This window comes from Coenobita brevimanus, chromosome 47, assembly GCF_032717465.1.
Source record: "Coenobita brevimanus isolate Jiangsu-jjx chromosome 47, ASM3271746v2, whole genome shotgun sequence".
Taxonomy (NCBI): Eukaryota; Metazoa; Arthropoda; class Malacostraca; order Decapoda; family Coenobitidae; genus Coenobita; species Coenobita brevimanus.
This window is the reverse complement of record NC_137000.1, coordinates 30972619-31000280: the sequence shown is the minus strand read 5'-3', so window position 1 is coordinate 31000280 and position 27662 is coordinate 30972619. Positions and strand designations below refer to the sequence as shown.

The 27662-nt window shown below is 41.1% G+C and overlaps 1 protein-coding gene across 1 annotated transcript in view; it reads right to left on the bottom strand.

Moving 5' to 3' along the window:
• The window catches only part of LOC145399138 (protein turtle homolog B-like), a 348093-nt gene that overhangs the window by 270621 nt on the left and 49810 nt on the right, over positions 1–27662 (bottom strand). The window contains exons 2-3 of the mRNA XM_080271876.1: positions 16016–16167; positions 5154–5385 (exon numbers count right to left, since the gene is read on the bottom strand). Of these exons, the coding sequence (XP_080128002.1) occupies positions 5154–5385; positions 16016–16167 (384 nt within the window). The remainder of the gene's footprint in view (positions 1–5153; positions 5386–16015; positions 16168–27662) is intronic.

The window sequence follows — 27662 nt, the reverse complement described above, 5'->3', positions numbered from 1 at the left end:
GCATCCAACTGGTCCTGAAAAACAAGGGAAACATGATTTCATATTAATGAATGGAATTTCATGCACAAACATAGTGATATACAGTAATCACTCTAATATCCGGGCGCCCAATATCCGAACATCCCCACTATCCGGACATAAGAATGTTTCATACTGTACTTTTTTCCATACTATACTTACCTCATTTCACTCTTTAATGTCCTTTATTGGGGTGAATAGGGTGTTAGGAGCTATGCATGTGCAGTAGGAAGGTGTTTTTCTGAGTTAGGCTAGGTTAGGGTCCATAAGTACCAGTCCAGGAGCCAGTCACCAGAATGTTTATTAATGTATGAACATACTTCTAAACCCTCATTTTATGTTTCTTTTGCATTTATTTCAGTCATTTATGTGCCTTATTGGTGTGATTTGGGTCTTAAATAGGTGCTATGCATGTCCAGAGGGAGTTGTATAGGTGTTTCTCTGAGTTAGGGTCCATAAGTACAAGTCCATAAGCTGGGGCCCAATATCTGGACAGAACCAATATCCGGACCTACCTATAGCTCTATTACGTCGGATATTGGAGTGATTACTGTACTATGATTTCTGTGTTTTCAATACCTTGTGGGGGGAGGTCCTAAGTCAATTTGCAGTAGCAGCATATATATATATATATATATATATATATATATATATATATATATATATAAGTAATCCCTCTAATATCCGAACATCCCCACTAACCGGACATAATCGTCCCGGGATCCAATATTCCCAAAATGGGCCAAAAACTGCAAAAAATTCTGTAAAAATCTGACTTTTTTTCCCACCCATAATTTGAAATTGCCGCGTGGCGCCAAACAGCTGTTACACCATGGTCCCTTCACCCCTTCCTTCCTCCCCCCCTCCCCCCTCCCCTGTCAGGGTTGTCATTTGGTATTTTTCATTACCAAGTGTGGGCCAATTTGGTAATGAAAAATTCGTTTGGTAATTAATCAGAATAATGCATTACCAAATGGATTTTTCACATGTATGAGGATACACAGGATGGAGATGGTGGGTTGTTTGCTCTCTCTGATTAATTTGGTAGCCTATATAGCATGATAATAATCAACATGCTGTTAATTATAAGAAGAGTGATTACATGTATTTCCACTTGCGTATATAATTAGTGAAGAATAGATGCCAGCTTTACGAATTTGGTAATGAAAATTAAAAATGGTAATGAAAATTGAGGAGTTTGGTAATATGGCTGTTGCGATCTGGCAACTCTGTTACCCCGCCATGATCAACAGTCACAGCCTAACTCTGATCGACAGCAGATGCTTATAGCAGTGCAAGCCACAGGTGCTTGTTTTTTGTGAATAAACAGTGAATAAACTGCAATACCTCCCCACTAGAACACACGGGAATTTACAGTGTTGTGCAGTGTTAAGAAATTAGAATTTAGAGTGCAAAGGATTAACTGTGGACTGCAAACTAGCAGTTCAAACCAGTCCAGGAGCCAGGGACTTGTAAGTACCCAGAATGTTTAATATTGTATAAACTCACCTCTAAAACCTCATTTTATGGTTCTTTTGCATTTATTTCAGTCTTTTATGTCCCTTATTGGTGTGATTTGGGTCTTAAATAGGTGCAATGCATGTCCAGAGGGAGTTGTATAGGTGTTTTTCTGAGTTAGGGTCCATAAGTACAAGTCCAGGAGGCTGGGGCCCAACATCCGGACAGGATCACAATCCGGACATGCCTTTGGCTCTATTACATCGGATATTGGAGGGATTATTGTATATATATATATATATATATATATATATCTTCTATCTATCTATCTATATATATCAGAGATGTGCCGATACCAAGATGTTGGCCGATACCGATACTCCGATACTAACAAATGGCTGATACTTCGCCGATAGTGATATACTGTAATCTCTGTGTTTTTTAATACCTTATGGGGAGAGGTCCTAAGTCAATTTGCGGTGGTAGCATATAAATATGTATGTAAGTGTGTGTGTGTGTGTGTGTGTGTGTGTGTGTGTGTGTGTGTGTGTGTGTATATATATATATATACTGTATATATACAAATAAATATATATATATATATATATATATATATATATATATATACTGTAAATATATATAGGTCTCCTTCATTTTACGTTGTATCGTTTTACAATATTTCGTATTTACGATCCTTCTTCTTTAGTACCAAGTGTTCATTTTACGATTGAGCTCCCTCGCACTTACAATTGGGCATGTGGAAATCCTGCACTCACAGGCAGATCAGCTGAGAGATGCGTGGCATACCCGCCCCATCCACACAGTTTCCCGCGCTTTTGCCAGTCTCACCCGCGTGCCTGTTCAGCATACAACCTCTGTGCATCTGTGTGCATCAGTGCCCATGATATTACTATTTCTCCTGTTCTTCATATTTTGCACCCCTAGTGCCACCACTGTGATGTTTTGTAAACGCCCTGCAACATCTGGTGCTGGTGATATGAGGCCAAAGAAAGCAAGAACGTCCTTAACCCTGGAGACTAAGCTTAATATTGTGAAGCAGCACGAAGAAGGTGAGGGGGCAAACTCCATCGCTCATTCCATGAGTCTTGCACAGTCGACTGTATCGACTGTTATAAAGCATGCTGTCGAAAGCTGGGGAGACAAGCACGACTCTACAATACATAAATCATCATCATTATTATTGCATATTAGATCACTTGTATGGGTCTTGGGTTCCTTATACACGAGTCCAGGAACGCATCCCTATTTATCCCATTAAACCTTAATTTCACTTTACGATATTTCAGTTTACGATTGCCTTTCTAGGAACGCATACCAATCGTAAAAAGAGGGAGACCTGTATATATATATATATATATCTATCTATCAGAGATGTGCCGATACCAAGATGTTGGCCGATACCGATACTTTTTTATTTTGATTTATTTGATGCCAGTAACTTGAGTGTTGTAAATGCAGGAGCAATATTGTAATTAATATATAATATTAATATATGATAATGTTACATCATACATGTAATTATAATGTACAGTAAGACCTCACTATAACGGACTAATTGGGGCACAAACCATTCCGAAAAATGCAAAATTCCAATAAAAGTGACATCCGGACTTCTCCCTGCTAATTCGGACTTTTTCCGATATATCAGACATTAGTCCAGATTACATGAACAGTTTTTAAACTGTTTTGACTATCACTGCGGTACTGTACTGTGTTATAACTTTACTACATTAATCAAATGGTATAATACATACAATGAACTCTCACATCTGGCAAGTTTTTATTTGGCAAATTCACTTTTGCCAATAGGATGGGATTGTACACAACACTCTAATTTGGCGACGGAAATCTCACATTTGGCGAGTTGTTTATAATAAAAGTATATCAAAAATATATCTTATGCCAATTAATTTCAACAGTTTTATTTATTAATCTGAATTAATTTCAACAAAATTTAGTTTGAATTGTGAAATTCAAGTCTTGTCTTCTCAATCCTCTGGAAGTAGCCAGATTGTGCTACAAGTAGTGAACTGGGCTAGTTTTGGTAGCCCTGTGCTACTAAATTTTGAATTTTGCTCTCTCTCTCTCTTTCTTTATACTGTACATAATTATGTTGGGCCATTTTATACCGAAATTTGCTACTTTTGAGGCCTGTTTCCGCTACTTTTGGTCACAAGACTCTGGCAACCCTGGTTCCAAGACATCTTTGTTTACACTTCTCTGCCAGCCACCATCATGTGCAGTACACTTCTTAGCCAACCACCATCACGTGTGCAGCATTTTGTCTGTGTTTTTTTGTGATTCCTACCTGTGCTGAGGACTTGAGAACACATAATGTCTGATGAAACACAGAAATGTGGAATGGGTGACCTTGGCAGACCACCAACTATGGCATCCATGCACCATACACCACGTGTACATCAGGCCCGTTATTTTCTTTTCTGTTTTGTATTGTTTCTTGGCAAAAATAAATTAAATTGAATCATGTTATGTGTGTTTTACACCCAGTAATGTTGTAATGTAGGTGGAAAATCAGTCCAGTCATGCATGCTCAGAACCAATTTATTTTTTTCCCGTTAGTTATTAAGTTCAGATTTGGCGAATTCCAGCTTGGCGAGGTTTTTTTCGCACCTATTACTCGCCAAATGTGAGAGTTCACTAATAATACTGTATTGTACAATGATAAACATGTCTTATATTTACCTTATTGTGGTGAACATAGCTGAAGTGGTCAGGCAGTCCAGACTGCTTCTGGCTTTATTGGCCTTTTTCCTATATATAGGAATTTACTCCAGTGGCTCCTCGAGTCCGATAAAAGCGTATTCGGTCTATTGAAGTCAGTTATATCGAGGTTATACTGTAATATAATATAATACCGTAACCATCTGTTTATCAGTGTCATGAAACATGAGTGTCTTGAATCACACAATAAACCAGAAAAGTATCGGAGTATCGGCCTATTTTTACCTTGCCGATACTGATACCAATACTACAAAAAAAGGCCGATATTGCCGATACCGATACCATTACTATCAGCACATCACTTATATATATATTGTACGGGTGGTAGTGGTGGCGACCATCATCCACTCCCTTGAAGTAGTGCTGTCTACTTCTTCCTTCACTTTTATCACTCTTTTCCTGTGTCTGTCCTCCTCAAGTCCAATTTCTCCCATGAATCCTGTCACTTTTTACTACCCTTGTTTCCTTTTCAGGTGGCTTTACACTGAGTGACAAGCCTAATGGTTTCCTGTAAGCCAGAAAACCACTTACAGCACTGGGTGGTAACCATATAGCACAGCACTGGGTGGTAACCATATAGCCAACCTATATGTGTTCCCTACGTGTCAACAGGTGGGTTGGCAGAGGTTTAGTGCCCCTCCCTGTAAAACAGCTAACTCAAAGACAAATGGCCACCCCTTATCAGATTGTGGCGTCTGGCTGTAGATAGACAGATAGGTTTATGGTACAGTAATATGTATACAGTACAGTACAAAATATCTATTTATCTACCTAAATTCAGAAGTCTTATTCCTGAAGGAAGCAGTTGCAAACAAACTGCCTTGTCATCTGCTAGCATGCATAAGTGGATTGGTGAAGGAATTTTAAATCACAGTGTGTATAATTCACAGTGTGTATTATGCTAATTTCCTCACCGTGAACATCAAGGTGTACCCATGTGCCATTATCAGCTGCTCCTGTACGGTCAAGGTAGAATACTTTACACTCGTACCACCCTTGGTCATCCTCCCGCACTGACGTAAGATTGAGCGAGGCCAAGCCATACTTTGTAGTGTCTGGCGAGACCCTAGATGCACGGCCTTTATAGTTTTCTTCAACATGGGGGTCATAGCCTTCATACCAGATGTAGATTGGGATTTTGTGGTGCTGTAAGAAAAGTTGAAGGTTAAGGCTACAATGCTTTAGGTGTCACAATCTAGTTGCCAACTTCCTTAGCCATAACCACATCAACAAAGAAGAAATATCTGGTACCTACTGTGAGATGACACAGTATAAGTACGGTTATGGCCAGGTATTAATGCCCACACTGATATCCTATCCAGCATATGTGGCATCACAGTTCAACAACCTGCACATTCTCAATGACACCTCACAAGTCACCTACATCTCACAACAAGGACACTGTTCCCCGTCCTCCTCAAACATCACATTCTGCTCACACTTTCACACACCATGACTTGGCAGATATAACACAAACTTCCTGCAAATCATCTCTTATCATCACCACATCATCATCATCTAAACCAGAATGATCACACATCACTTGCACAAACTACAAGAATGCAGGCCAGACAAAATTCACTGAAGAAACAGAACAACACTTCAGCACACTAAATAATACACCCATTACCAACATCGACAAGCACATTACAAATCTTATCATCATACTTCTTTCTATCTATATACCTAGGCTGCTTCCTCAAAAGAAAGGGAGGTAGCTGAGACAGGACAACACACTCCCAATTTACTCATCCACACACATACATTCATTCATATCTTAGCCTCAAGGGTAGAAGGGACAGAACCTCACCGCACCACACTGCACGAGGGTCAACTGCGCAGTGCAATCAGTGACATCCGCAACAGGGACCAACAGCAGAGATGGTTTACCCCCGCCACATCATAATGGACCCATCCCTTTACCTGCACCTGACCTGATCAGCTGATCAGACCAAATGCGGGAGAATATCCCCTCAGGGTCGCATCACCATTTATTCATTCACAATTTCCCTCCAATCAATTCTATCACGTGCAGCCACTCACCCCTGTGGTGGGAAGGGACACAATCTGGCCGCACTATGGGGTGGTACAGTACTACCACTCTGCGGCCAGGTTGTGTTACAATGAATTCTGCCACAGTATTCCTTGCGTGTTGTAAAAGGCGACTAAAAGGGGTGGGGTGAGGGGACTAGGGACCCCCTCCTCTGATTTTTAGTTCCTACAATGAGACAGGAATCATCATACTTAGTGCACAAAAATACCACATTCCATGAGGCACAGGAAGACAAATTTACAGCAGACACTGCCTATCTCATGAAACGACATGACTCATTCAAATACAATTTACATCTCCTGCACAAAATCACAAGATAACATCACAGAGCTGCAGCAGTTAAACAACAAAATGACTAGAAAACCATCATTTGTAAAAAAAAAAACACTCCAGCATTTCAAAGACGACCCCTACCCCTCAGTTCTACAAAACTTAACAGTACCACCATCACAAACAACCACCGCTAAGATTCATAAAACTATCACCTCCAACAACACCCATCATATCCCGTCTTACAAAGAACAATTCGACATATTCATGAACCACCTGACACACATAAGTCACCTTACCTTACTACACACAGGGTCAGAAAAACAATCTTCTCGGCACAGACAGTCCTTTCCACTTGACCACAAGATAGCCCTTTGCTCCAGAAAAGACATGTAACATTATCATTAAAAAAAGAAAAAAAAAAAAAATCTACAAACACAGACTCAGATGGCATCACCAACCTACATGAAACATTTAAGACTACAAGGCATCCAAGCCCATAGAAACATAAGCAACTACTAATACACACATTGCAGCCTTCCCAACATTTGGAAAAATGGAACAAATATTATATACTGTACTTAAACCAAGCAAGGAACCAACACATCCTTTTTGTACAAACCCATAACACTACTTAGCACACCATTTCAGACAGCTGAATGTCTAATTCTTAACAAAGCCACACCTCATGTTCCCCTTGCTCCCTCACAATGTTAACTTCACACAACATGCATCTCATGGTGTCAACACCACAAGACTCACACTACATACACGGCACACAACAACAGACACTGGTAAAACCTTTGATGTCATCCCCCAAAACAAGCTTATCACCCAAATCTGCAACACAAACATAGAGAAAAATACCTAATGCTGGTTTGCCAACTACTTATTTGGTAAACAAGTACATGCTGCACCCCAGAACAAGTCATCATGAGCTCCACAGGTCCAGTACATCCAGTTTGCAGGCAGGACATAATGCAGGATTCAAGGAAAAAAAAGGGGCACCTAAATGAAGTGGAGAAATTTGATGGAAGCAGCTGGTATTGCGAGAAGGCAGGACACAGGAAAGAGGACTGCTACAAGCAGAAGAGGGAACAGATCAGAGGAGGTTGCTGGTCTGTGAGAAGTCAGGACACAAGGAGGAGGATTGTTACAAATGGAAGGAGCATGAACAGAACAGTACAAGGAAATCTATGATTGCAACAAAAGGGTGTTGGACATATGGTGAGGTGGGATACTTCAGTTATGATTGTCCAAAGAAGACAGAGGAGGATAAGAAGGCTGAAGGAGCACAACTGGCACACTGGCTCAGGAAGCTGGACCAGCACAACTATGAGGTGCGGCACCATCCTGGGTGGGTACATGGCAATGCTGATAGCCCAAGCCGGTGGCCTTGTGACCCAGTTTGCATGCGGTGTAGCAGGAAAGAAAATCTTGGCAAGAAATGCAGGCATACTGCAGTGGTATGGCTAGTGTCAGCTAAAGACCTGAAGAGGATGCAGATGGAGAATACAGGTTTACAACCAGTGTTGGAGTGGCTGCGGTTGAGTACAGTGCAACCATCTTGGGAAGAGGTTTCCAGGTTCAGCCCTGCGACTAAGAGCTATTGGAGTCAGTGGGACCTTCTTCGTTTGAACGATGGACTACTGGAGCGTCAGTGGGAGACACACGATGGCCTCAGCAAGTATTGGCAACTGGAGGTTCCTAAGGAAATGAGGTCTGAGGCCTTAGATGACTGGACCACTAGTGGGCATCTGGTAGAGAAGAAAACTCTAAGTTGGCTGCGACAGAGGTTCTACAAGACTGGCATGCGTCAGGATGTTGAAGTGTGGTGTCAGGCCTGTGATATATGCTGTACCAAATAGGGACCTGAGAAATGTGGCTCCACCCCTCTCTACAGCTGTATCAAGTGGTTGCACCAATGGAGAGATTTGCAGCGGAGATGTTGCTGGACCTCTACCACTCACTGAAAGAGGAAACCGGTATATATGTGTTGCCATGGACTGCTTCACAAAGTGGCCAGATGCCTATGCCATCTCCAATCAGGAGGCTGCACTGAAAGAGGAAACCTGTATATATGTGTTGCCATGGACTGCTTCACAAAGTGGCCAGATGCCTATGCCATCTCCAATCAGGAGGCTGCAACTGTTGCTCGGGTGTCGGTCGACCAATTCTTCTGGGATGCCACAAGAGCCACATTCATACCAAGGTAGAAATCTCGAGTCTGCTGTGTTCCGTGAATAGTGCAAGATACTGGGAATCAAGAAGACTTGGAGAACTACACTAAGGCCTCAGTCAGATGGGATTGAGGAGAAATTCAACTGGACTCTGGGACAAGAACTGGCCAAGTACTGTGTAGAGGGACAGATGGAAAGGGACCAGAAATTCCCTGCGTTGCTGATGGCATACCGGTCTGCATCCCATGAGTCTGCTGGCTACATCCTTCCAAAACTAATGCTGGGCCATGAGGTACAATTACCAGTTGATCTGTTAATGGGAAGACCACCTGGTGAAGAGCTGCCTACAGACACCTCCAGCTATGCAAAATATCTTCAGGAAAGACTGGCTGAGGCACATCATCAAGTTCGAGGAGCTCTAAAGTTTTCAGGTGAAGCGATGAAGTGCAAGTATGATGCCGAGGCACGTGAGGTGAGCTTCAAGGATGGTGATAAAGCTTAGCTATACAATCCTCAGTGGAAAAAGGGACAGTCACCAAAGCTGCACAGCCCATGGGATGGGCCCAACACTATGATGGACCATCTGTCAGACGTAATGTGCTGGATTCGGTGAGGCAAGAAGTCTTGCCCAAAGGTGGTACAAATGAATCGTCTGTGACAGTACCATGGGCCAAGACAGTACAGCTGGGATGTCCTCAAGGAATCATGCACACCCACACCTGAAGATGTTGAGAAGGGCCAGGGAGCTGATGCACAAGAAGATGGTGACAGTTTCCATAGGTAAAAAAGTTAATCCGGTAGGGGACCAAGTCATTCCAGAAAGAGTGGACTGTGGGGAAGAGCAGGGACATTGTCGGATGCGGCGTAGAGGAAGACCTGATAAGCTGAAGGACTATTTTGTGTATAATTAAATGTTTTGTTAGGATTAAGGATTACGTATGTAAATATTGTGTAGTTTAGTCGGGATGACAAAAGGACTAGGGAGGGGGTTGCGTTAAGAAGCAGGAATGCTAGTTAGGTAGTACTGGAAAATTCCCAATAGTTCACCCATTTTCAGTTACTAGCCAGAGTTGCCAGATAGCCTGGTGTTGTGTGTGGAGGTATTTATAAAATCTTACATTATTTTCTTTCTCTTTAAGTTTTATTTGGATGATTGTTATATTATGTAATATTCAGATTTAAGTCCAGTTTGTATGCTAAAGTATTTAGGGTGCTAAGTAATGCAAGAAAGCTCTGAAATATTTTAGATGTCTCCAACTTGGAGCTGTTGCCAATAGGAGTACTAAGAACAATCAAGTAACAAGGAAGGTTATAAATGGATATGGGAGAGAACAGAGGAGTTTCAGTTTTACTTGTGGCCTTGTGAAGTTAGTGTTGCTCCTGCACTTGTGATATTAGTTAAGCAGACAGCGTAATTACTCGGAAAATAAATAAGCAGACAGTGTAAATACTACGAATGCAAGAAGCCAGTATTATTACAACGCCTGAGTTGATCTTGCGTACATTGAAAGGATGACCCTACAAAGAAAGATTCACTGGGTGATGTCTTTGCCATACTGAACCACTACTGTTGGAGCCTATGGCAGTGTGGGATGAGGACATAACAACATATATATATATATATACAGTAGGCTCGCGCAGTGTGCGAAAGATTGGGCGGTCCACAACCTCGCGCACTGGGAATTCGCGTACTGGGAATACATAATCTTATGGGAATAATTACATATGGGCGGTACCCCCTCATACCTGGACATTTTTTGGCCCTTAGAGACATAATAAAGGTCATATTTTTCAGACATTGTACTAAAGCTATAGCTACAGTAACAAAAATATGGGTAGTCACCTTAACAACAGTAGACAACAGGCCTGATGACCTTAAATAACAGGGGTTCTGAGGCGCGGCAACACTTACAGCGCCGCACTCCCCACCGCACCTCCCACCGCACCAACACTTCCCTCCACAGACCCCTCTTGAGCACCTTCCCCAGGAGCATCAAAGTCACTCACTTCGGCCATAAACCCTTCAAAGTCCAATGCTGACACTTCTGACATTGCATCCTCTTCATCCTCAAAAGGAACAGGAGCAGACGATTTCACTGGTTCCGAAATTTCACCAACTTGAGCCCGCTGTGTGTAGCTTGTTATGAGCATCTGTCTTCTGTTTATTTCTTCCCTGTACCTGTCTGTGTAGAAACGGAAGAGTTTGTCGATACCAACCAGATGTTCCTCCATTCTTAGCTTACTCACTTCCTGTTCCTTCCCCTGTTCCCTGAGCTTATCCATGGCAGCAAGGATCTTGCTAATGTTTGACATACACAGCTCAGTCCTGCCTTCCATCACGCTAGGCTGCTCAACTTGACTCTGCCTGGGGTCGGGCTCTGCGTCAGCCTTGTCTATCCGTTACAACAACATGACGACACGTGACGCGCTGTGTGAGGGGTGGTCATGCACTAAAAGAAAATGGCATTTTTGAGCCACTCCTTGCCTGGGCCTCGCTTTCTGTGTGGTAAACTCTCGCATTCAAGGGTTTTTGGTTATGATTTTTGGTCTCTCGCGCACAATGCGAATCGCGCACTGTGTGAACCTACTGTATATATATATATATATATATATATATATATATCTCTATCTCTCTCTCTCTCTCTCTCTCTATATATATATATATATATATATATATATACTCATCCCTCGGCTATCTAGAGCTGCGCTATAGCCGAAAGCGTGATAGCCGTACTGAAGAACTTACGGTAATAATTCTAACTGGTGCCATTACCTCAATATTTACCCCTAAGATGCCTTTTTTGTACCACATATTAACATATAATAGTCTAAAAATGAGCATGCAAATTAGAAACAAACCAAGGTTAATAAAAAACAGAGCTTAATATCCCTATCTATTCACCTTTTGGGGGATGTTGAGAGGCTTGGGTGGGATAGAGGGGTTACAAGGCTCGGTTGGAGTCTACTGACCACCTCTTCGACGTTCTATCTCATCAAGGAAATTCTCAGCAAACCCATGAAATTCCTCCTCCTCCTCATCATCATCAAAGTCCAGGAGGGCAAATGCTGGCTGACAGTCCTGGTTTGAAGGTCCTGGTTGTGGGTCCGGTTGTGCCTGTGTCCGACGGCGTAGGAAGTCAGTTATTTGCCGTTGCTGTAGAGAGCATGGTATTGCTCTTCGTATCCTGCCAGTGCCTGAGTAATTAAGTAACACCTTGCCTCACTGTTAATGGTGGAATCTTGTTCAAGCAGGTGTCGTAGCTGGCCACCCAAGTCAATGACCTTTTTTATATCGTTTATGCACAGTCCCTCGGTACGCTGCACATCACCGCCACCTTCCTCCTCCTCCTCCTCTCCTACACTGTCCTCATCTCGTGTCATTTCCTCATCCACGATATCAGCAGCAGAAACTGGGGGCTGGTCGTATCATTTCACGAATATCTTCCTCAGTTGTATCCCCAAAACCAGCTCCAGGAATCTGCCGTGCCTCCTCAGCAGCTGCCTCAACCTCTGCCTGAACCGACTGAGGCTCACCAGGTGCAGACCCGCGACGGTGCTCAGGTAAACCCTCCAAAAGATTCTGCCAAGCGTGACGAATTGTTGCCTGGGTTATGTTATCCCAACACTGAACCATCAGATTAACAGCCTGCTTGACACTGAACCGCTTCCAATAGGTTATAACCCTCTGCTCAGCATCGGTGTCTCCTTGCAACTGATCATCCTCATTTTCATCCTCACTGTTGTTGACCAGCTGCTGGATTAACTGTGTGTCCTCAGTTGCTTCCCTCATCATTCTAAACTAACGCCTGGAGTATGCAGCCTTCAGGACTGAAATAACTTCTTGGTCGAGGGGCTGGATCAGTTAGGTGGTATTGGGTGGGAGGAATTCCACTTTTACATTGGGGTGTCCGGTCTTCAGATGGGGTGAGTGTCCAGGGGCATTATCCATCACCAGCAGAATGTTAAACCTGATGTTATTTTTCTTGCAATGCTCCTCAACTTGCGGGATAAATGCCTCCTTCAGCCAATCCAGGGACAGTTTGGCAGACATGTACCCCTTCTTTAAAGTCATCCATGTCATGTTGAGCTTCTTCATGTTATAACCTTTATAGGCCCTGGGTCTTTTTGCTTTGTGCAGAACTGTCGGCTCCAGGCAACACGTCCCAGAGGCATTCATGGCCAGCACTAAGGTGAATCGTTCCTTGAGTGCTTTCCTCCCGTGTATTTTCGATGACTTGGTGGTGATGAACGTCCTCCGTGGCAAAGTTTTCCACTAGAAATTGGTTTCATCCATGTTATAAATTTGTTCTGGTGTATACTGGCCCTCCTCAGTTATGTTCTTAATAGTTTCTGGGTATTCACGTGCACCTGCATTGTCGGCACTTGCCGCTTCACCAGATATTTTCACACTTTTAATTTTGTGCCTTGCCATAAACTTGTCCACCCAACCTTTTGAAGCCATAAAAACTGGAGGTTGTCTCACGTCTAACTTCTTAGCGAGGTCCACATAAATTTCCTTGGCAGTGTTCATGATTTCACGTGTGTCCACAGCAATATTTCTCCTTGCCTGTCGATCCATATATCTCCCAAGCAATTGCTCGGTCTTGAGGAGCAACTGATTTCTGCTATGTAGGGCAAGGGAAGCAGCTTGTGATGGTGCAAGACTCAAATGTTTTATGATGTGATCACGATTCTTATAAATACCCCTCACAGTTGATTCATTGATGTTATATTTCTTCCCCACACTTCGCTTGGTCTCCCCATTATCGAGAAGTTTCACTATTTCCAGTTTATCTGCATAGCTTAGGTTCTTCCTCTTCTTTATTTCCCTGCCAGGTGCCGCAGCATTACGTTGGGCGATGGTAGGGGGACAGGGAGGGGGTACGTTGGCCATGGCTGTATCACAAAAAAGGTTATTGTTCTCGCTATCATTGCTCGCGGTCTGAGGGCAAATCCTTGAATGGTTTGGCGGGTGGGAGACTCGGTCAGGCGGCCAATCAGCGCTCAGCTGGCGCTGACGTCACACGACCAATCACGGCGTGAATCACGCTGGCTGGGCGGAGCACCAGAGCCCGGCCTTTCTGAAATTTTTGAACATTTCTGGTGCGCGATAACAGGCATTTAGTGCGTGATATAGGTATTTGGGTGGTTTTTTATATAGACATGATAGCGAGATAAGCTATAGCAGAACCCGTGATAGCAGAGGGTTGAGTGTGTGTATATATATATATATATATATATATATATATATATATATATAAAGGAGAGTTGTGGTGTGGATGTGGATGTGATAGGAAGCGTTATGAGGAACACACTGAGGTGGTTTGGCCATGTGGAGAGGATGGAGGGTGAAAGACTGACGAAGAGAGTGTATATGAGTGAGGTGGAGGGAGGAAGAGGGAGGGGGAGGCCGAGGATGAGATGGAGGGATGGGGTGGAGAGGTATATGAGAGAGGGGGGTGTGAGTTGGGAGCAGGGCAGTGAAATGGCGGGGGACAGGGCGACTTGGAGGCGATTTGTTTGTGGCCCCCCAAACGGGATTGAGGCGTCTGGCAAGATATATATATATATATATATATATATATATATATATATATATATATATATATATATATATATATATATATATATATATATATATATATATATATATATATATATATATATATATATATATATATATATATATATATATATATATATATATATATATATATATATATATATATATATATATATATATATATATATATATATATATATATATATATATATATATATATATATATATATATATATATATATATATATATATATATATATATATATATATATATATATATATATATATATATATATATATATATATATATATATATATACTGTATATATATATATATATATATATATATATATATATATATATATATATATATATATATATATATATATATATATATATATATATATATATATATATATATATATATATATATATACTGTATATATATATATATATATATATATATATTATATATGTAAATATATATATATATATATATACAGTAGGCTTGCCCAGTGCACGTTATCACAGTGCGCGAATCGCACTGTGCGCGAGTGACCAAAAATCATAACGAAAAACCTTGAATGCGCGAGTTTACCCCACAAAACACAAGTAGAGGCAAGAAGTGGCTTAAAAACGTCATTTTCCATCAGTACGCGATCCCCCCCCCCCCAAACAACGCGCCAATAGTGACCTAGAGGCTCATGGGGAAGGTGCTCAAGAGGAGTCTACAATAAGATATCGCCAATAACAGCTCCAATAATAACGTTTTCGGCAATAACAGTATTTTAGAACAGATACCCAGTTTCTATAATAATGATGTTTATTTCATGAATACCAAGTTGTTATACTGCCAATACGTCCATAGCAAGAGGAGGAATGAAACAAACAAGCAAGAAGAGATGAAGGAAATTGCCGAAAATGTGAGCAGTAGCGAGGAGGAGAGGGAGGATCCACCCCTTACCACCTCCCCTGACTCGCCCACCGCCGTCCTCCACTGCCCCACCTGACTCACCGGCCGTCTCCCTCTCCACCTTCACAGCCCCACCTGACTCACCTGCTTCACCTGGCATACCTGCAACCCCCACCATAATGACTGTTGCTACATTCTGGAAGAAATGTAACATTCAACAGGCCGTAAATTTCTTCGTCAAAGCCTGGAATAATACAACATTGGCAACCGTTAAACAAGCGTGGTGCGGCCGGGGTGGTGGCGGGGGCACTATAAGTGCGTTGCCGTGCCTCAGAACTCTTGTTGTTTAAATCCATCAGGCCTGTTGTCTACTGTTGTTAAGGTAACTGCCCATATTTTTGTTGTTGCAACTATATCTGTAGTACAATGTCTGAAAAATTTGACCCTTTTTATGTCTCTAAGGGCCAAAAAATGTCCAGGTATTAGGGGGTACCGCCCATATGTAATTTTTCCCATAAGATTATGTATTCTCAGTGCACGAATTCCCAGTGCGCGAGGTCATGGACCGCCTAATCTCTCGTGCACTGTGCGAGCCTACTGTATATATATATATATATATATATATATATATATAAAGGAAGAAGGAACCCAAGGCAATAACTAGATGCCCATGAGATTGTACCATCCCCCATTGAAAAAAAAGTGGTGACATATGTAAAAAATAAATGAAGAATATAGTAAACCTTATTTGTTTCCCTGTTATCTGCTAGTGGTTTACAAAATGTGGAGGAACTGACCTGCTTCTTCCACTGTATGATGTATGCGATCTTGGGATCAGACACTTGGCAGTTGAGGATGACAGACTCCCCAAGGATGGCAGTGATGTGCTCTGCATCCCCATACTGAGAGCATGCCCCTGGCAGACACAACAGATTTACAAACTTGGCCACTGAAGGAAAATACAGTCAGTCATCACAAAGACCTTACATAAAATTATTTACCCTGAAAAAGGTTTCTTAACCAACTTAAAACCATGGAGTTCTTTGGTGGCATAACCTACTGGTAATCAGATGACAATGAAGAATGTTATATACAGTCTGAAAAGTTTTCCTCCTCTCAACAATTAGTTTACATTCTGCAGAGAGAGTAATAAAACTTAATAAAGAAAACCTGCCTGTCAAAAAAAGAAAAAAGAAAAAAGTCTTTGGCGTAAAAGTGTAAGATTACCCATTCAGGGGAGGGCTGCCGTCTCTCCCCCTCTCCCATGCCTTCTATGCCTTGGTATTCGACATTCTACCGTTCATGTAACTTAGTGCTTAGGTATTATGAGCACACTGGTACAACAACCTTATGGTGTGGTGTTGTTTGTGGAGGAGTTTAGTGTAGTAAAGTATATTTGGTGCATTCCTTCAGTGCTGCATTCAGAGAGTGATTTGTGAGGTGGCTATTCCTTGGCATGGGGACTTGGGCTTCTGACAAATTTTGTATTAAAAAAAAAAAAAAAAATCTGGGATAATATAAAGTTATGACAACGATCCAACAGACTGAATAATTATGTTCCATGGCACCATCTGTGAGGGAAATAAATGCAGTGAAATGTTAAGGTGGAAACCACATCAATAACTTGGATGTGGATGCAAAAGTTTTCTCGATTTTACTTCACACTTTCAGAGGAAAATGTAAAAAATAAAATCTTTTTGTGCACTACGCAAACTTTGCAAATCAGATGACAAACATGGTTAAATGCTTGAAGATAAGATTAAATAAATCATCAATACACTATGTATCAAACACATGGTTAATATAGGTGGCATTAAAAATCCAAAATAGACAGGAGTACAGATGAAGAAGGAAACAGGCTATTACAGATGACAGATGATGCATCCTTAAGTGAAACAGCAAAAATATCATTTCGTGGAACAATGGAATAAGTTAACAGAAAATTGTTAGCACCAAAACTATAAAAGCAGTAAATATAAACCACATAACTATTTTGACAGGTTGTGTCTTAGGTGATTTTTTTTTTTTTTTTTTTTTTTTGGGGGGGGGGGGGGGGGGGGGCACATATACATGACAGACTATTTATAAACATACTCTATGATGGTGTGTGTTTTTGTTTCATTTACTTTTTCCTTCTGTTTTTTCACTAACAAAAACCATATGAATTTCTTGCCCCAAATTTTGGTGCCTGATTCTTAATCCTGCCAGCTATTATGTTGGGGGGAGTGCTGAGACACTATCATGTAACCACCACTACATCAACACCCTTCAACTACAGTACTGTAGACCCCTCATCTCCAACATAACTATCACAGCATATCAAAACCACATCATATCACCATACACCAATACTCTCATATCATTACACTCTTCATCCTAATCACATCACACCACGACCACCATCACACCACCAAAAGACCCCTACACAACCACACCACAACAAAACACAAAACACCACACCAACATACAACACACCACACCACCATACCACACCACACCAGAGAATATCATTACATGATCATGACACAACACTATCACATAATCACATAACCACCAAATCATGTCATACAACCACCACAACACACCACACCAAACCACACTACACAACCACTACACACTGAACCACCACACCACATGGCCACTACACACTAGACCACCAAACCACATGACCATAACACTACACTGTGTCACAAGACATGACACAAAACAACACACTACTCCATCACCAACACCACCACATCACCACACCATATCAACATGCCATATCACATCAAACCAAACACCATACCACACTACATCACCACCACTACATGACTACCATCACACCTACATTACCACACAGCCATACCATACCACACCACACCACACCACACCACACCACATGACAACCACTACACCACCTTGAGGGAGATATGAAGGACAGGTTCCCTGGATCCTGGGATGAATTATTCAATTTGTGGACGAGGAGCCTTGCCAAGACTGTTCCCCACCCATTCTCTTCTCCTTCTCTACTTCTCTCTCTCAGTACTAGTTTCTACGAATCTACTCCCTCTGGGGGTAGGGTTTTTTTTCAAGAATACTCCCCCAGTATCCCTGCCTGTCGTAAAAGGTGACTAAAAGGGTTGGCGGAGGGTTAGTGCCCCTCCCCAGAAAACAACTAACTAAAAAGTCAAACAAGAAGCCTCGGACAAGGACTGACCAAACGATGACGACCCAGGACCGGACAAAGGACTTGGTAATGGCAACATGGAATGTAAGAGAAGCGAATGATGAGGTGAAAGAGAGAAAGATTGACCAGGTGCTTGAGGGTGCGAAAGTGGATGTATGTGGAATAACTGAAACAAAATGGAAAGGAGAAAGTGTAAGAGAATGGGAGTATGGATGGGGTATATGTGCAGGAGTAGGTGAGAATGAGAGGGCAAAGGAAGGAGTATGTATAGTTGTGAGTAAAAGATGGAAGAAGAGCATAAGACAGTATGGATCACTTGGGTCAAGGATTGTGTGGGTAAGGTTGAAAGTTGGAATACAAATGTGGGCGATTGTGTGTGTGTATGCGCTAACGCAAAATCGTGCTAGCAGAGTGAGAGAAGAGTTCTGGACAAATGTGGAAGTGTGCATGGAAAAGTTTGGAAGGAATGAGAGAGTGTTTCTGATTGGTGATATGAATGGTAAAGTAGGGAATGTGAAGGTGGATGGAATAGTTGGTGAGTGGGGTGTGCCTGCTGAGATAGATGAGAATGGCAGTGCGTTAGTGGACATTTGTGCTGGGAGAGGGTTGATGATAGCCAATACCCTCTTCAGGCATAAAATGATCCACAGGTATACATGGCGAGCGATGAGAAGGGTGGGTGGTGAACTGAATGAAAGGAAGGCAATGATTGATTATGTGTGTGTGGATGAAAGGATGTGAAGATGTGTAATGGATGCAAAAGCTTATAGAGGTTGGGGGAGTGGACTTTCTGAACACTACTTGGTGCTGGCCAGAATTAGGATCCAAGTAAGATGGAGAAATAGAGGAAGGGAAAGACAAGAGGAAGGAGTAGTTGCAGGGAAAGTGGAAAGGTTACAAGAGGATGAGAAAAAGGCAGAGTATAAGAGAGAAGTGGAGGAACGATTGGGCAAATATGAATTGGAGCAGATGGGGGACGTGGAAGGTGTGTGCAGGATATTTACAGAAGAAATATGTACAGCATGTGATGTGGTGTGTGGGATGAAGAGAAGACGGAGGGGTGTGCAAGGAACAGCGTGGTGGAATGAAGAGGTGAGACAGGCTGTGGCACAAAAGAAGAAAGCATACAATGAATGGATGAGAAATAGGGGCGTGGAAGAAGTTGAGAGGCGGAAGAGAGAGTTATATGCAGAAAGAAAGAGAGAGGTGAAAAGATTAGTAAGAGAGAGTAAGAAGAGAGCAGATGAGGAATTTGGAAGGAATTTGAGTGTAAAGTGGAGGGACTGTAAGAAAATGTTCTGGAAAGAGGTGAAGAGAGTAAGACAGGGTGGAAGTGAGGTTAGCAGGGGAGTGAAAGATAAAAATGGTAGATTACTAGTGGAGAAGGGAGAAAAAGTGAGCAGATGGAGAGAACACTTTAAGGAATTGTTGAACATACAGGATGGAAGTAATGCGAGTATAAGTGGCTGGGGAATGGCTGGGAGGAGGAGGGAAGTGAGAAGACAGGAAGAAATCAGTAGGATAGAAGTTGTGGAAGCAATGAAGAAAGTTAAATTGGGGAAAGCCCCAGGAATTGATGGAGTGTGTGGTGAAATGCTGAGGCATGGGGGAGAGATAGTAGTAGAATGGATGTGGAAGATGTGCAGATTGGCCTGGGAGGAAGGTAGAGTCCCGGAGGATTGGAAGACAGGTATAATTATTCCCTTGTACAAAGGAAAAGGGGAAAAAGAAGTATGTGGTATCATAGAGGCATTTGTCTTCTTAGTATAATAGGAAAAGTGTATGGTAGGATACTTATTGACAGAGTTAGAGAAAGAACAGAGGAATTAGTTGAAGAAGAACAGGGGGGCTTTAGGAAGGGAAGAGGTTGTGTAGATCAGATATTCATTCTTAGATCTTTAGTGGAAAAGTTTCTAGAGAAGGGAAAGAAGTTGTATGCGGCTTTCATGGATTTGGAGAAAGCATATGACAGGGTGGATAGACAAGGATTGTGGAAAGTATTAAGAATATATGGAGAAGATGGGAAGTTGTTGAATGCTGTGAAGAGTATGCATGATGGTGCTATGGCTGCAATGCGTTTGGATGGTGAACTAAGTGAATTTTTCTCTTTGAAGGTTGGGTTGAAACAGGGATGTGTCATATCTCCATGGTTGTTCAATCTGTACATGGATGGGGTAATAAAAGAGGTACAAGGTAGGGTAGTGGATGTTGGAGTGGCCCTGGTGAGAGAGGATAGTGTTTGGAAACTCCCTGTACTGTTGTTTGCAGATGATACTGTGTTGTTGAGTGAAGACGAAGGGGAGCTGCAAGGCTTGGTGGATGAGTTTGGGAGAGTGTGTAAGAAACGGAATCTAAAGGTGAATGTAGGGAAGAGTAAAGTGATGGTCTTTGAGAGAGGTGAAGTCAGTGAATGTACAGCGAGGTTGGATGGTGAGGAATTGGAAAATGTGAGTAAGTTTAAGTACTTGGGTAATGTGATGAGTAAGGATGGAGGTTTGGAGGGTGAAGTGCTTGAAAGGGTACAGCAGGGAAGAAAGGTTGCTGGTTCTTTGAAAGCAGTGATAAGAAACAGGGAAGTGAGCATGGAAGTGAAAAAGTTACTACATGACAGTATTGTGATACCAACTCTAACGTATGGAGGTGAAGCTTGGACGTTGTTGGAAGGACACAAGTCAAGAGTGAGAGCAGTGGAAATGAGTTATTTAAGAGGAGCTTGTGGAGCCACATGGAGAGACAGGCTGACAAATGAGGATATGAAGGGGCATTGTGGTGTGGATGTGGATGTGATAGGAAGCGTTACGAGGAACACACTGAGGTGGTTTGGCCATGTGGAGAGGATGGAGGGTGAAAGACTGACGAAGAGAGTGTATGTGAGTGAGGTGGAGGGGGGAAGAGGGAGGGGGAGGCCGAAGATGAGATGGAGGGATGGGGTGGAGATGTATATGTGAGAGGGGGGTGTGAGTTGGGAGCAGGGCAGTGAAATGGCGTGGGACAGGGCGACGTGGAGGCGATTTGTTTGTGGCCACCCCAAACGGGATTGAGGCATCTGGCAATAGATAGATTGATAGATAGATTTCATTTGTGTGAGGTGTCTGTTATGAATATTTTCCTGCACAGCTGACTGCCACAGCATGATCTGTATCTGCTGTCCAACTCCTGAACTTCTGTAATTAGGGAGCAGATCTATATTATCATTAAGCTCAGGTCACCTAAAAGGGACTGAATGGTTTGTGTGGTCTAAGTATCTAAAGTAAAACTCTCTCTCGTGAAAAATTTTGATCATATATAAAAACAGTGCATTAATTTTCATCATGATACAGATCTACCTACCGGTACGACATTTCATTCATAAAGAATATCATACAACGTTTTAGGCACTTAACAGAGTTTTGAATCACGTTACACCCTAGTAAAACGACTATTTGCTCTGAATATATGCTTTGGATAGCTCTTTGAATAACAACTGAATATAATGTTCTGCAACTGTATTTTCCTAGACATAACTTCATCATTCTCGTTCCTTATCTATTTACTTAGCATGCTTTACATTAATGGTCCCTTTTGTTATTCTTGTGGTCGCAGTTCTTTACTGTCTTGTTCCAGCTAACACCAGACTTATTCATTTACCTTCAGAGTGAGTCATAGGAGCCTCAATTCATACTGTCACCATTAGCCTTTTCATGGTCATGACAACCGTAGTGGGCTATTCTTTTCCAGCAAACATCATACGATTTTTGCTTTCAGCTAAGATCGAGTTCATGGGCCCCTAAGTTAAAATCTTTCTTATAATCAATACACTAATATCAATAAATAAGTTACATAAAAATAAAACTGGGATTTGCAACAGTAATAGCAAAAACACATGTTTAAGAAACAGGTGTTTTGAAATTTCCAAATTTGTTAGATTTTGGCTCTTGATCATATAAAACAAGTATAAAGGGAGGGACAGAAAGAAAGAAGAAATAGGGCATGAGAAAAAGAACTGAGAGAGGGGAAGAAGGGACTGGGAAAAAAAGTGCTGAGAGGGGAAGAAAGAGAGGAGGGTGAGGGGAAAGACTCAATTGCAGAGACAGGGATGAAAAACTAGAGCCAGAGTAAAGGTTGGGGGTGGGGGGGGGGAGGTAGAGAGAGAGAGAGAGAGAGAGAGAGAGAGAGAGAGAGAGAGAGAGAGCAGATATGGAATGAACAGAAAAACTGAAATAAAAGATGAGAGAGAGAGAGAGAGAGAGCAGATATGGAATGAACAGAAAAACTGAAATAAAAGATGAGGAAGAGATAAGATGTGGAGACAGTGAATGAGAAAAAGAAGATATAAAATAAAAAGAAAAACGAGTAAAAAAAAAAAAAGAGGAAGAGATGAGACGGGGAGAAAGTCATAAGAAAACATGGATATGGGAGAGAACAATAAAAAAATAAGATGAAGGGAGAAAACAAGACAGCAGAATATCGTGCAGGTGTAGAAAAGTGAAACAACAAAGCAGGAGAGGAGAAAATAATAATAAAATGAATGTGAGGGAGGGCAAAGAATGACAAGAGTAAGAGAAGGAGGAAGGGAAGTGAGGAGAGGAGGAATATGTGACAGCAGGGAGCTGAAGGAGAAAACGAAGAAGAAAAAATGGGGAGAGATTGGCTCACTCGTTGGGGTGAGGGTAAAGGAGTAGGATGGAAAGTAAGAAATGGATGGAAAGGAAAAAAAAAAGAAAAAAAAAAAAAAAGAAGGAAATGGGGAAGAAACAACTAAGAGGAACGCTGAGAAAAGAAAGATAGATAGACAGATACTGTGTATATATATATATATATATATATATAGGTATATATATATATATATATATACAGTATATATATATATATATATATATATATATATATATATATATATAGGTAGATAGACAGACAAGTAGACAGAGATAAAAGACAGACAAGAAAAGGGACGACAAAAAATATCCAAACAGGAAAGAGAATGGAAAAGGATGACGGGACGAAAATGAGAAGCAAGAGGAAGTGAGGAGGAAAGAAAACCAAGTGGATCAGAGGAATGGAAAAGGAGAAAGACAAAGAAAGGGAGACAGGGAGAAAGCAGAACCAACAGAGGGGAGGGCAGGGGGAACAATGAAAGAAAACAAAGCACAAATGAGAAGAAGGAGGGGGAGAGAGAAGGACAAATATTGAAACGAGGGGATAACGATCACTTCTCTTATGGGGCCCTTGGAATGTGGGGGGATAAATTATTTTTACTATTAACAGTTTAATAATAATAATAATAATAACTACTTCATTTCAATAATAATAATAATAATAATAATAATAATAATAATAACTACTTCATTTCAATAATAATAATAATAATAATAATAATAATAATAATAATAATAACTACTTCATTTCAATAATAATAATAATAATAATAATAATAATAATAATAATAATAACTACAACTACTACATTTCGAGAAGGGCAGGTATTGTTTTTTTTCTGCATTTTGTTTTTGTTCTTAGTAATGCCCACTCCATAGCCTCAGCCATATACCTGGGCCTAGTAACTCCAGACACCTTGCTCAGCTTTTCGACCAATGCCATAAGGAAGATTTATAACCCCATATGAGCCAAAAGCCACCAAAGACGGGGACAAAGGCACCTGTCACCAAGACAACTATGTCAATAAAGTTATGCGTCCTTTTCGACTCTGAATGTGGTTACAGTACGGAGGTAAATCAATTCCAATGGGCCCACTAGCCTTGTTTATTTTTACTTATTCGTTCTTCTCACGTAAGTTACAGATAAAAGCAAATATATATATGTAATTTCTTCTAAGACATAAAGTATGAGAAACGTGTGCATTTGCTCGCAAATGTTGCCTCTCTAATTATTATTATTATTGTGGTAGGTGGGGATGCTCGCCATCCACTCACTTGATGTAGTGTTGCTTTGGGTGTCTGCCCCTTCCTCTCTTCCATCCTTCCACTTCTGTCTTTCTTTCCTTCATTCTTTCCTCTTTTTTCTGCCTATGGGTGACTTTACAATCCCTCTTCTGTCTTTCTTTCCTTCATTCTTTCCTCTTCCTTCTGCCTACGGGTGACTCTGCACTAAGTGACAAGCCAAATGGTTTCCTGTACACCAAGAAACCATTTACTATGTTGGGTGCTAACCATATTGCCAAATTGTGGTGCCTGGTGGTTTAGTGGGTATTTAAGGTGCTCCAGTCAGATTGAGCCTGTGTAGGATTATATCCAAGGGATGGTTCGGGTTTACTGCTCATGTAATGCCACTCAGGGATAAGTGTCAGGACCAACTTGCCTAGCCCCACGTTCCTACGCTTCTCATGGGGCAACATAGGATTGGATGATGGATGGATGGATTATTATTATTATTATCATTATTATTAATATTATCATTACAGAAAAAGGTAACAGACAACCATCTACTACCCTTCTTGGCAGTGCAGAACCCAAAGCAAGGCTACTGTAATACAGATTAAGTCGTACAAGACCACCTTGCTTCACTGACAGACCATATGTCTTAGAAAAACCTCCAGTCACCTCTTGGATTACTATTATAATTGTAGTAGTAGTAGTAGTAGTAGTAGTAATAATAATAATTTGCCATTATCATTATTTATTATTATTATTATTATTATTAGTAGTAGTAGTAGTAGTAATAGCAGTAGTAGCATCATATTACTATCATCATTATTATTACTATTATTAATATATTATCATTATCATCATCAATATTATTACATAATTACTATTGTCATACTCATTATTATGCTCATTATGTACACTACTACTTCGACCTTTCTTCTTTTTCATCCACTTCAACAACATCTACAGTATATCTTTATTATTATTATTATTTTTTGCTATATCTGTCGGTTTATTAGGTCCTGTGTTATGTCAGTGCTCACCATCAACTCACTCGATGTAGTGCTGCTGTCAGGTGGCTGCCCTTTCCTCTCCTCCATCCTTCTTTTCATCCATCCTCTTCTGTCTTCCTTTCTTTCATTCTTTCCTTGTCCTTCTGCCTACGGATAACATTACACTCCCTCTTCTGTCTTTCTTTCCTTTATTCTTCCCTCTTCCTGCTGCCTGTGGGTGACTCTACACTGAGTGACAAGCCAAATGGTTTCCTGTACACCAGTAAACCATTTACTACGCTGGGTGGTAACCATATAACCAAATTTTGGTGCCTGGTGGTTTAGTTGGTAATTATTGCATTCCAATCGGATTGAGCCGGTGAAGGTTTATATCCAAGGGATGGCTGGGGTTGACTGCTCATGTAATACCACTCAGGGATGAGTGATGATGGTCACTCTCATCTTAAATGTCGGGACCAACTGCCTAGCCCCGGGCTCCTATGCTCCTCATGGGGCAATATAGGATTGGATGATGGATGGATGGACGGATGTTATGTCAGTTTGTTACTGTTGTTAAGGCAAAGTGTTATCAACATTGCTAATATTACACACACACACACACACACACACACACACACACACACACACACACACAAACTATATATATATATATATATATATATATATATATATATATATATATATATATATATATATCCCTTCATATTCTGCCACATAGCACAACAGCAAGAAACAATCTTGGCTCTGATCACTTCGTCAAATTATCTATTACTGAAAAAAAAAAAAAAAAAAGCGGAACGCAAAGGGAACTAGCTAGTCCAATTACCATTATTTCGTGCTCTCGGTAGTAGAATGAACTTTTTTAATGGGAATAGGATGCCTGCATGTTATGAGCGATTTTTTTTTTTTTATCTGGAAGAAATCAACTGAACCGAATCTGGAGCCTCTAAACACTCTAGAGGTAACAAGAGGTTGCCAAGCATCGCAGTGGGAGCCGCAGTGTGGGATTCGTGTCACCTGGTGTGTGTGTGTGTGTGTGTGAGAGAGAGAGAGAGAGAGAGAGAGAGAGAGAGAGGCGTGTGTACACTGCATGCATGCCCGTTTATATCCTCTGGTACACGTCGATATGTTTTACTGACCACCGACCACCGGAAGGCTTCCAACACCAGGGATATAAGTTACTGGCCACTCTCCAGCATAAGCCAGATTTTATCCTAATCCAGTCCTACCCCTCCCCCAACAGCACACCTCAGCCGCATGATTACACCTGATTAATTAAAAGAAAAAAGAAAAGCTAAACAGAGTGAAATTTGTGGGAGGATTCCAGACTGCGTGCGGCCATGATGTGCGGCTTTCTTAAATGTAATTATTTCTTAACGAAGGTTAATCACAAAACGCCCCAAACTAGCCCGACCTCATCTCAAGATTGGGCAAGATCAAAGAGGGGGAGTGGCGGGCGTCTGCTCCCTCTGACTTACTGCTCAACACGTTTAATTCTGACACGAGCCTCCCTTACATCAGGACGCTCGTATATACACATAGAAGCTATTGGCCAGAAGCCTTGCATAATTTCGAAAACCTTCTGTGTTTTGGAGTCTGTATCAGAGTTTAAGATACTACACACTGATATAACTTTCAAGAATTTTTATAAACGTGCCTCACTTGCAGTAAAAGGCTCGTATATTCACAATGCAACTACTGTAGTTCTTTGCAACGTTTTGTATAATTTGGAAAACTTCATAACAACATACATACATTTTTCATATAGCCCAAGATCCTAATGTTTCTGAGTACTGAGATAAATTTATTGGTATGTACTTTAAGAAGTTTAATAAGAAGGATATTGCCTAAGTTTAATAATTATTATCTGCTATATCAAGACAATGTTATCCAACTTAAAAATCCTCTCGAAGTGATGAGTTGGTGAAAGCTATATTAGACCCCTCCAGTTTGAACATTTCTCCTAGGCTGAATGTAACCATATGGAAATGATATTAAAAAAAAAGGTCATCGTATCAAAGGAATAACTGACACGTGCTTTCGATGGTTTATGATGTCCATGCCAATTGATCCCACCAGTCGATGTCTTATATAATTCCAAAAATGTCCAAACACTTTCAAATACTGTGTAAGTCATCAGTATTTGTGTTAACTACATTTGGTCACTTGTATACCTGTCCATTACATATCAAACTCATTCAAAGGCTCGTTAGAGTAACTGAAAATTCTTTTGATATTTTAATTTAATTACTGTCAGACGATGTCACATATTCAGTTTAGCAACAACCCGATCATACTGAATGGGTTATGTACAGCAATATCACTAGTGACTGACGATCCTAAAACATCTGTATCAGTGTCTGCTATAGCATTATTAATTCTTCTTGCTGCTGCCACATTTT